Source organism: Polypterus senegalus, chromosome 1, assembly GCF_016835505.1.
Source record: "Polypterus senegalus isolate Bchr_013 chromosome 1, ASM1683550v1, whole genome shotgun sequence".
NCBI classification, from domain to species: domain Eukaryota; kingdom Metazoa; phylum Chordata; class Cladistia; order Polypteriformes; family Polypteridae; genus Polypterus; species Polypterus senegalus.
Window position 1 is genome coordinate 180,105,334 of NC_053154.1, and position 12,500 is coordinate 180,117,833.

The 12,500-nt window shown below is 42.0% G+C and overlaps 1 protein-coding gene across 1 annotated transcript in view; it reads right to left on the bottom strand.

Annotated features, from left to right (window-relative positions):
* The window catches only part of rnf141 (ring finger protein 141), a 73,608-nt gene that overhangs the window by 32,814 nt on the left and 28,294 nt on the right, over window positions 1–12,500 (bottom strand). The window contains exon 3 of the mRNA XM_039763817.1: window positions 1,228–1,336. Within this exon, the coding sequence (XP_039619751.1) occupies window positions 1,228–1,336 (109 nt within the window). The remainder of the gene's footprint in view (window positions 1–1,227; window positions 1,337–12,500) is intronic.

Sequence of the window (12,500 nt, forward strand, 5' to 3'; positions counted from 1 at the left end):
CAGAACTGAAGATAAGCCTTTTGATCAAGGAATGGGAGAAAGAGGCAGTGTTTTTTTAAGATTCCACTTAAAATTAAGCACAAAATGACAAAGTATTTCTGAAATTAAAAAATCAACAGAAATTTTTAAAATGCAGAAATTGCCCCTGTAGATATTTTTTCATAACTTAATTATTGAAACCACTTTGTTATCCTTTGTATGCAGCACTGGACTGTTTACATCAGCAACAGACATATTTATCAAGAAAGTAAAGCAAGTGCATTTTCTGTCCACATACAACAGTTAAGTCAAAAGAAAAGGTAAAATCAAGCAGAGCTGTGGGAGCAGTCAAGTAAGCTCCAGAAGGGAGGCCAGCCAAAACATTTGTGCAGCTCTAAAATGTGTGTGCAGTGGCGGCAGCAGCATGTGTGAGAATATCAAATCTTTGCCATCATGCTAAAATACTAAAGTTCTTTATGGCAGTGTAAGGTTACAAGAGACACATTTTAAAACCAGATGTAAATCTAATTCAGCTAAACTCTAAACTGCATACAATGGCTATATGAAACAGGCTTTAAAAAGGGCTTTTGAAAAAGCTATGCAACACATTTTGAATACTGGTGAAGAAAGCTGCTTTTAAAAATATCACAGAGCAGGATTAAATCAATGAGTCAATTAAACTATGGGTCTTATGTTTGAAACCACTGCCATAGCTTGAATTTTAGGGATTTAATTAATTATTTTGCTACTATTTTAAAATTACTTTCAGTCATCTCCCCCTGGAAGTTCACTCCAGCTGAGACTCACAACCTTAACAGACTTCTACAGCAAGCATATTGTAGCAGATACAGGTTCTGTGGGATGTTTCAACCCCTCACGTTTATCTCAGTTGGATCCATAATCGGGTCACTCTAATTACAAAACAGGGACATTGCTACAGAGTTATAGGAGATTTTGATTATTCTTGTTACAGCCTGTGCACAGCTTACACAAAATCATAAAAGCAACTAGTGAGAGGAGAGTTGTATTGCTGATCTGCTAATTACACCTAAAAAGCAAAAAACAGCCAGTTCCAATCCAATGCCAAAAAACCACAGCATCACTAAAGAGGTCACCATTGGCAACCTGACAACTGTTAATGTCGAGCCCTCATGAATAATACTGTCTTAATTAAACTATTATTACACCAAATACAATGCAGTTTTAAGTGTTGCTAAATTTTGGTGAAACAGAAAGCTTTGCGCTTACCTTTGTACAAACTATTTTCACTGAAACTTTCCAAAGTGCAGAAGAGTCAGATCCAGGTTGAACTTCAAACAACAGGTGCTTCACTTGACCGGCAACTAATTGAGAAGTGCTGTAAGAAAAATTTAAAAATGTACTATCAAAATGTTCAAGATGCAAGTAACATAATCGGCAAAATGAATGAATCTGAAATATGCTTACTCACTTTTTTTACTCAGAGAAGCTACGTTATTTGAATAATTTTCCCGCCCTTTCCATGTACCTGATTGTTCAGTCAATGACACTATTATATACACAGAAAATCACATTTAAAGGAGACAGTTACCAGCAGATTATGAGTAGCTGAGTTCAGAAAGAATGGGCAAGACTAAAGCTATATGCGGCTTTAAATGCTGTAAGGAAGTAGAACAGATATTTCGGTACTAATTTGATAAAGTTCCAAAAACAAAACTGTACCAGCTTTTTTATAGTATCAGTAGCACCAAGAAAGTAGGTACTCCAATAATTAAAGACTGCATGTAGAAAGATTTTTCTGGAATGTACAATAAAATATGAAAAAACTTTAATTAAAAACTACATATACAAATTGCTAAAGCACCACATTAACACATGTCAAAAAGAAAAACAGCAAAAATCATAGCTGGAAATACTTTGTATTTGTGCAGGAGAATTTCAGAGGATGAGTGCATTAATTGTACTTGTTATTAAGGAAATAAATAATGCAAAATTCACACACAGGCTCAAATTATTGCCTCTTGTATCCTATTATTGAATAATTTCAGAAACAGTTTAGTGAAAAGTCAAGCAAAATAACACATTTTATTGACTAACTAAAAAGACTAAAATATGCAAGCTTTCGAGGAAACTCAGGCCCTTCCTTCAGGCAAGATATACTTAGTTAGCCAATAAAAGGTGTCATTTTGCTTGACGTTTCACTACATTCATAATGGCTAACATAGTACAACACCCTAGTACTACAGAAACAATTCTGTAAATGCTTTGAGAGTGAGATAACATTGCTAATCAAATGGTGTGTCATTGTTTAACTTTTATTGTTATGCATTTGTAAAAGGAAAAGAGAACACTTTTAAATAGTATCCTATACAGTCTTGATAAATGAACAGAGGCTTTGAAATCATTCTCCGACTGTAATGAGCACTTCTACAAATGACCATCTGTGGGAGGACTGGCATCGCTAACAACAAGAAAACAGTAAGACAAGATTCAAACAAAGTGGCTTTTGGCTTGTCTTCAACAATGACATAAGTTGCTTCATTGCATAATGCCAAAATAATATTTATTTACTGTTTCAGTGCTGTATGGGGCAAGGTACATTTCCCTATTGGTACATGTAACTATGTTAACAGAGTCACATAACTGCCAAAACACGCAGTTAGTAGGACAAGAAAAACAGCATACTTTATTGCTAAATACAAGTCAGCAAACACTGAATTTGTATCACTCATTTGCCTTCTGAAGGGAAACTACTATTCATTAATGAAACCCATAAGAAAAAGCACCCATTCCATATATTGTAATGGTAAATTCAAGAATATAACTGTACCACAGTTACAAATTTATTACCCAAGTAATTTTATAATTCTGGATTTGTTTGATCACTCAAGTAAGAAACCATGTTAACAGCACAACAAAGGCTGTTTTACAGGAGTCCTGCACAAAATTATTAACATAAGCTTAAAAAGTTTGATTTCACACAGTAAGCTTTAAAGTTAGGGCAAATATCCTAAATTATATTGGAATTCACAAATTTAACAGTATACTGTATCTAATAATATTTAATTTTTTATATTTAGTATGGGTTTTAAGAAGTATTTTTCAGTTGGTTTTGGATTGTATTTCAGTATTTATGAATGTCTTTACTTGTTCACTTAAATTATAGTTGGGTAACTACTTGAAGGATATACTAGTACTTTAAAGCAGTATTTTAAACCCGCTGTTACTGTTTTTATTTTATATTGTGTTACAAAAGAGGAACAGTATTGTTAAGTTCAGTAATAGAAGCATTTAATAAAAAGCTATTCAATAGAATTTCTTTATTTGCTGTGGTATCAAACGGTATTGAGTATTGCGAAATTTCACTGGTATTATCATCAAATACAAAAACTCTGGTAACAAGGGAAAAAAAAAACTAGATAGAAGTTTGAAGCAGGTCTGTATTGGTAGGCAACTAACCAGATCACCACAAAGAGAAAATCTGACTGACTTTTTTTTTGGCAAAATTCAAACAATAAATCTGATAAACATTTGTTAGTATAACGTAATCAACCAGTAGTCATTAAATTGTTAACACAAAAATGGTGCCAGAGGTATAAGGTTTAGCCTAAACAATCCGTCCCATCATTTACACTACCCAAATGGACCAGTCAGGATTTACAAGGTTCAGTAAGCATTAAAAAGCTTCAAAACACAGTATAATTGGGTAACACACTACACTGTAAAAAGTCGCTCTTAATTTTACAGTGTAAAACTGTTAAACAGAGAAAGTAAACAACTGTAAAATGTAAAACAGTAAAGCACTGTTTCAGTAGCTTCCCGGATCCTCCCTGCATGGAGTTTGCATGTTCTCCCCGTGTCTGTGTGGGATTCCTCCAGGTGCTCCAGTTTCCTTCCACAGTTCAAAGACATGCAGGTTAGGTGCATTGGCGATCTTAAATTGTCCCTAGTGTGTGCTTGGTGTGTGTGTGTGTGTGCCCTTTGGCTGTCACCCTGCCTGGGGTTAGTTCCTGCCTTGAGCCCTGTGCTGGATGGGATTGGCTCCAGCAGACCCCTGTGACCTTGTGTTAGGATATAGCGGGTTGGAGAATGACTGACTGTACGTTTCATTATAGTATTTCTGTGTTACTGAAACAGTCAGAGGTCAGGTCAGGGTGCATGGTCTGGCACAGTGCGTTGCCGCACCCACTACATGACAAAACAGCTTGGGATCCTGGTTGGCACCGCCCCAGGCAGACACGTGATCCAGTCCCACACTCTGGAAAGGCAGGTGTTACGTGGGCGTCCCCTTGACCTAATCCAGCCACTCTGGTCCTCAACAATAAGGATCCTGTGAGCCGGATGACCCCTGGGGAATCGCGCCACATGGTCATAGTGCCGTGACTGATGCTTCCTCACAATGCAGGTAATGTGCCTCATTTAGGACTCCATTAGCAAGCGCTCATTCAACAAAGTCAAACCAGTGGTACCCATGGATTCTCCGAAGAGACACTGTACTGAAGGAGTACAGACTTCATCTCTGGTCACTGGATAGCGTCCATGTCTTGCAACCATATATCAAGACAAGAAAGCACCAGGACGCTTAAAGACATGGACTTTAAGACTTCGTCCTTTTGCATAGATATCGGGACCGCCTCACACCCCTTTCCAGGGACCTCATGATTCCCCATGCTCTCCCAATCCATCTACTTACTTCATAGGAAGAGTCACCAAGGTAAGTAAACCTCTCAGCAAGGTCGATACTCTCTCTGCAGACAGTCACACTGCTGACGGCTGTGCTTAAGAGGTCATTAAAGGCCTGGATCTTGGATTTTATCCAGGACATACGCAAACCCAGACAGACTCCTCATTCAGTCTCTCGAGAGCCACGATTTGAGCCTCCATTGACTCTGCAATGATTGATCTCTTTCACCGCACCACCAGTATTGGAGTACTAAGTCCAACAGTGCGGCTTAGGGCGCTGGAACCAGGATCCAGAGATCCACAGCCCCTGACCTTTTGCAAAGTCAAGGAACATGGAGACACTTTCAATACAGTCACCAGACTCATGGGGTCCGACACAATCCTCATAGCTAGCCCTGTCAGTGCCAGTGGTTGCACTGAAGTCATCGGTGACCAGAGGAGTGTCACCTCGCGGGCCACTGAGCAAATTTGCAAATGAAATGTCTCGCTCACCGAGACATCACTCACCACAGTTGGAGTATACACTGAGGCAAAAGACAGGGCACCCAGAGTGTGCTGTAATCTAAGTCTCATTATACACTTGTTGAAAGGAGTGACATCAGACATCATTGGAAGGAGCTGATCCGCCACAGCAACAGCCATCAGAGTGACCAGACCAATTAATGGTGTACCCACCTACAGAGAACTGCCCAATCCCAGGTCTGCACACCTCAGAGAGTGCCACCACTGAAATGCAGAGTTCACAAGGCTCCTCAAGCAGCAGAGGAAGATGATCATCATGCCAGAGAGACAAGACTTTCCACACACATACCCGGATGGGCTGCCTCAAATTGGGACCAGAACATTGCCATGCAGCTGGCAATGTCTCAGCAACACAGCAGTTCTGATCCCCAAAAAGGCTTGATCCCATTTGCTCTCCGACAGTTTTGACTCTTCGGGGGATTTGACTCGCAAGGGCTTTCCCCCCCATCCCCTTCATCATGTCAGCAGCCTTCCTATGGGCGGCTGCAACAGAGCTACTCCCGTGGCTAGCAGAAAGGAATCTGGTCTGTTGTTCATAGCTGTGTGAAGTTTTATGGTGGCTAGAGTGCCAATCCTGCCACTAAACCCCCACAAGTTGGAGGATCGCTTGCAGGGCCGGATGTAGTTTATGTCATACATGTAAACTGTTTAAAAAAAAAAAGCATTCTTTTTCTTTGAAAAAATGGTAATCACAGCACCAAAAAACAATATATATTTATCTATCTATACATATACAGTGCATCCGGAAAGTATTCACAGCGCATCACTTTTTCTACATTTTGTTATGTTACAGCCTTATTCTAAAATGGATTAAATTCATTTTTTTCCTCAGAATTCTACACACAACACCCCATAATGACAATGTGAAAAAAGTTTACTTGAGATCTTTGCAAATTGATTAAAAATAAAAAAACTGAGAAATCACATGTACATAAGTATTCACAGCTCAATACTTTGTCGATGCACCTTTGGCAGCAATTACAGCCTCAAGTCTTTTTGAATATGATGCCATAAGTTTGGCACACCCATCCTTGGCCAGTTTCGCCCATTCCCCTTTGCATAACCTCTCAAGCTCCATCAGGTTGGACGGGAAGCGTCGGTGCACAGCCATTTTAAGAACTCTCCAGAGATGTTCAATCGGATTCAGGTCTGGGCTCTGGCTGGGCCACTCAAAGACATTCACAGAGTTGTCCTGAAGCCACTCCTTTGATATCTTGGCTGTGTGCTTAGGGTCGTTGTCCTGCTGAAAGAACACCATTGCCCCAGTCTGAGGTCAAGAGCGCTCTGGAGCAGGTTTTCACCCAGGATGTCTCTATACATTGCTGCAGTCATCTTTCCCTTTATCCTGACTAGTCTCCCAGTTCCTGCCGCGGAGCATCCCCACAGCATGATCCCCACCACCATACTTCACTATAGGGATAGTGTGTGTATGTATATATATATATATATAACTTCCGCCCGCATCCGAGTGGCAGCCTTTCCAGCAGCTCCATATATGACTCTCTTTTTAACTTTTTATCTCTATTTTTCTCTATTTCACTATTTCACTGATCACTTCTACCACTTTCTTTTATGTGGAATTGCTCCCTGGACACTTTTTGCTATTTTACTATTTGACATTGATTTTTACACTCCGAGAATCGCCTATTCAAGTAGTCAGCTTAAAGCACTGAGAAGTAATGCTTATGCCGGTGTGGTTCCTTATTTACCTGACGAGGTAAGAAGACGATATCGGGGCAGCCGAGCGGTGCAAAGATAAAAGATAAGATTAAATCGAGACAACTTGAGAGAAAATGGCGTTATAAACCGTCGGTGTCTTCAATGATCCTGGGAAATGTAAACTCACTACCAAATAAGATCGACGAACTGGCTGTGCTGGTGAAAAATGTCAGAACCTACAGAGAATGCAGCTTGCTGTGTTTTAGTGAAACGTGGCTAACGTCAGATGCTAACGTGGAGCTACCGGGTTTAGCACAGTTAGAGCGGACAGAGGCAAGTACCTGCGGAAGAAGAAAGGAGGAGGACTCGCTCTCTATGTCAATACAAAGTGGTGCAACTCAGGACATGAAAACGTTAAAATCTCCACTTGCTGCAGGGACATCGAACTGTTGGCCGTAAGTCTGCGCCCTATTACTTGCCCAGAGAGTTTGGACACGTGATTGCTGTTATTGTTTACATCCCCTCAAGCGAGCGAGAGATGGCGAGTGACATCATCCATTCCGCGTTGCTAAGTTACAAGCGCAGCACCCTGAGGCACTTGTGCTAATCGCTGGAGACTTTAACCATGTAGCGCTGGACAAAACATTACCTGCCTTCTCCCAGTATGTGGATTGTAACACTCGGGGAAACAGGACTATCGACCTACTGTATGCAAGCGTTAAAGGCGCATACAGCGCCACCGCTGCCTGCGCTTGGGAAAGCAGATCATAACCTGGTTCTGCTTCAGCCTCAATACAAACCAAGAGTGAGGCGCTACCTACAACTACGCTCATTCAGGAAGTGGTCCCTGAGGCAGAGCAGGCTCTGAGACTGCTTTGGAACTACAGACTGGGATATATTGCTTGGGTCACATAGTGAGAACATTGAAGAGGCTGTTGAATGCACAACTGATTACATCAACTTCTGTATGGACATTGTAGTTCCAGTAAGAACAGTATGCTGCTATGCTAACAACAAGCCATGGATTACAAGTGACATCAAGGGCCTTTTGAACCAGAAGAAAAGGGCTTTTAAAGGTGGTGATCAGCATGAGCTCAAGTGCGTGCAGAAGGAACTCGAGTCCAGCTCAGGGCGAAAGAGCAGTACAGGAGAAAGCTGGAGCAGAAGTTGCAGAACAACAGCATGAAGGAAGTGTGGGATGGGATGAAGATTATCACTGGCTGCAGCTCGAGCGGGTGCCGCCATCGAGACAGGCGTGGAGAGAGCAAACCAAATGAACAACTTCTTTAATAGGTTTGATCACAGTAACCCACTCTCACCTCGGAGTACTGCATCCTCCAACCATCCTTCTGCTGATACCAGCATAGGTGAGACATCCCCACCCACAATTACAGCAGCCCATGTGAGCAGAGAGCTGAAAAGACTTTGTGCCAGCAAAGCAGCGGGTCCAGATGGTGTATCGCCACGACTGCTGAAGGCCTGTCGCGTTGGAACTGGGAGTCCTCTACAGCGCATCTTCAACCTGAGCCTGGAACAGGGGAGAGTCCCAAGGCTTTGGAAAACATCTTGTATCACCTCTGTCCCAAAGGTATCACTTCCTAGTGAGCTGAATGACTTCCGGCCTGTTGCTCTGGCGTCACATCTGATGAAGACCATGGAGGGGCTGCTGCTTCACCACCTGAGGCCACAGGTCCGTCGCCCTCGACCCTCTGCAGTTCGCATACCAGGAGAAGGTGGGAGGCGGAGGATGCCATCATCTATATGCTACACGATCCCTCTCCCACCTGGACAGAGGCAGTGGTGCTGTAAGAATTATGTTTTGGACTTCTCTAGCGCCTTCAACACCATCCAACCTCTGCTCCTTAGAGACAAGCTGACTGAGATGGGAGTAGACTCACACCTGGTGGCATGGATTGTGGACTATCTTACAGACAGACCTCAATATGTGCGTCTTGGGAACTGCAGGTCTGACATTGTGTTCAGCAATACAGGGCGCGCGGGACTGTACTTTCTCGGTCCTGTTCAATCTATATACATCAGACTTCCAATATGACTCGAGTCCTGCCACGTGCAAAAGTTAGCTGATGACACTGCTATTGTGGGCTGCATCAGGTGTGGGCAGGAGGAGGAGTACAGAAAGTTAATCAAAGACTTTGTTAAATGGTGCGACTCAAACCACTTACACCTTAACACCAGCAAGACCAAGGAGCTGGTGGTGGATTTTAGGAGGCCTAGGCCCCTCATGGACCCTGTGATCATCAGAGGTGACTGTGTGCAGAGGGTGCAGACCTATAAATATTTGGGAGTGCAGCTGGATGACAAATTGGACTGGACTGCCAATACTGATGCTCTATGTAAGAAAGGTCAGAGCAGACTATACTTTCTGAGAAGGTTGGCATCCTTCAACATCTGCAGTAAGATGCTGCAGATGTTCTACCAGACGGTTGTGGCGAGTGCCCTCTTCTACACGGTGGTGTGCTGGGGTGGCAGCATAAAGATGAAAGACGCCTCACGCCTGGACAAACTTGTTAAGAAGGCAGGCTCTATTGTAGGATTAAAGTTGGACAGTTTAACATCTGTGGCAGAGAGACGGGTACTAAGCAAACTCCTGTCAATCATGAATAATCCACTGCATCCACTTAACAGTGTCATCTCCAGACACTGACAGACTAAAGAGATTGTTCCTCCCCCACACTATGCGACTCTTCAATTCTACCCGGGGGAGTAAATGCTAACATTAATTTTATTTTAATTTTTTCATTTTTATTACTATTTAATTTAATACTGTTTCTTTGTATCAGTATACTGCTGCTGGATTATGTGAATTTCTCCTTGGGATTGATTAGCAGTGCCTCAGTGCCTGGTTTCCTCCAAACGTGATGCCTGCATTCACACCAAAGAGTTCAATCTTTGTCTTATCAGACCAGAGAATTTTGTTTCTCATGGTCTGAGGGTCCTTCAGGTGCCTTTTGGCAAACTCCAGGCGGACTGCCATGTGCCTTTTACAAAAGAGTGGCTTCCATCTGGCCACTCTACCATACAGGCCTGATTGGTGGATTGCTGCAGAGATGGTTCTGGAAGGTTCTCTTCTCTCCACAGAGTTCCTCTGGAGCTTGGACAGAGTGAACATCGGGTTCTTGGTCACCTCCCTGACTAAGTCCCTTCTCCCCCGATCGCTCAGTTTAGATGGCCGGCCAGCTCTAGGAAGTCCTGGTGGTTTCGAACTTCATCCACTTATGGATGATGGAGGCCACTGTGCTCATTGGGACCTTCAAAGCAGCAGAAATTTTTCTGTAACCTTCCCCAGATATGTGCCACATGACAATCCTGTCTCAGAGGTCTACAGACAATTCCTTTAATTTCATGCTTGGATTGTGCTCTGACATGAACTGTCAACTATGGGACATTATATAGACAGGTGTGTGCCTTTCCAAATCATGTCCAATCAAGTGAATTTACCACAGGTGGACTCCAATTAAGCTGCAGAAACATCTCAAGGATGATCAGGGGAAACAGGATGCACCTGAGCTCAATTTTGAACTTCCTAGCAAAGGCTGTGAATACTTATGTACATGTGCTTTCTCAATTTTTTTATTTTTAATAAATTTGCAAAAATCTCAAGTAAACTTTTTTCGCGTTCTCATTATGGGGTGTTGTGTGTAGAATTCTGAGGAAAAAAATGAATTTAATCCATTTTGGAATAAGGCTGTAACATAACAAAATGTTGAAAAAGTAATGCGCTGTGACTACTTTCCGGATGCACTGTATATGTACAGGTATATATCTATACACTCACCTAAAGGATTATTAGGAATACCTGTTCAATTTCTCATTAATTCAATTATCTAATCAACCAATCACATGGCAGTTGCTTCAATGCATTTAGGGGTGTGGTCCTGGTGAAGACAATCTCTTGAACTCCAAACTGAATGTCAGAATGGGAAAGAAAGGTGATTTAAGCAATTTTGAGCGTGGCATGGTTGTTGGTGCCAGACAGGCCCGTCTGAGTATTTCACAATCTGCTCAGTTACTGGGATTTTCACGCACAACCATTTCTAGGGTTTACAAAGAATGATGTTAAAAGGGAAAAACATCCGTATCGCGGCAGTCCTGTGGTAAAATGCCTTGTTGATGCTAGAGGTCAGAGGAGAATGGGCCAACTGATTCAAGCTGATAGAAGAGCAACTTTGACTGAAATAACCACTCAATACAACCGAGGTATGCAGCAAAGCATTTGTGAAGCCACAACACGCACAACCTTGAGGCGGATGGGCTACAACAGCAGAAGACCCCACCGGGTACCACTCATCTCCACTACAAATAGGAAAAAGAGGCTACAATTTGCACGAGCTCACCAAAATTGAAGTTGAAGACTGTAAAAATGTTGCCTGGTCTGATGAGTCTCGATTTCTGTTGAGACATTCAAATGGTAGAGTCAGAATTTGGCGTAAAACAGAATGGGAACATGGATCCATCATGCCTTGTTACCACTGTGCAGGCTGGTAGTGGTAGTGTAATGGTGTGGGGGATGTTTTCTTGGCACACTTAGGCCTTAGTGCCAATTGGGCATCGTTTAAATGCCACGGGCTACCTGAGCATTGTTTCTGACCATGTCCATCCCTTCATGACCACCATGTACCCATCCTCTGATGGCTACTTCCAGCAGGATAATGCACCATGTCACAAAGCTCGAATCATTTTAAATTGGTTTCTTGAACATGACAATGAGTTCACTGTACTAAAATGGCACCCACAGTCACCAGATCTCAACCCAATAGAGCATCTTTGGGATGTGGTGGAACGGGAGCTTTGCCCTGGATGTGCATCCCACAAATCTCCATCAACTGCAAGATGCTATCCTATCAATATGAGCCAACATTTCTAAAGAATGCTTTCAGCACCTTGTTGAATCAATGCCACGTAGAATTAAGGCAGTTTTGAAGAAAGGGGTCAAACACCGTATTAGTATGGTGTTCCTAATAATCCTTTAGGTAAGTGTATATATCTATATCTATCTATATCCATCTATCTCTATATATATATATATATATATATATATATATATATATATATATATATATATATATATATATATATATCTATCTATCTATATCTATCTCTCTCTCTCTATATATATCTATATATACGGTGGTACCTCAGTATACGTCTGCTTTGGAATAAGTCCAACTTGGCATACGTCTTGTTTAGAGGCGAAATATTTTGCTTGGTATACCACCTTTGTTTGGAATACGACTCGTGTGCTAGAACAACAAGTGTGGTATACGGTGCGCGGGCCTACAAAAAAAAGGGCCAAGTTTTAACCTGTACAGTAATCCCTCGCTATATCGCTTCAACTTTCGCAGCTTCACCCTATTGTGGATTTTATATGAAAGCATAACTAAATATATAACACGGATTTTTTCGCTTCAGGTTATCGGACAATGTGTCTTTTTACTTCCTGTACATGCTTCCTCAGTTGGTTTGCCCAGTTGATTTCATACAAGGGACACTATTGGTGGATGACTGAGAAGCTAACCAATCAGACCACGCAGTTAAGTTCCTGCGTGCTGAATGCAGTGTTAACCAGGAAGTCACGTCTCACTCATTCAGCATCAACGTGTTTTGCTGTGTAAAGAGTTGTGCTCTTTTGTGTTTATCTTAGTCAAGCCCTTCATTAT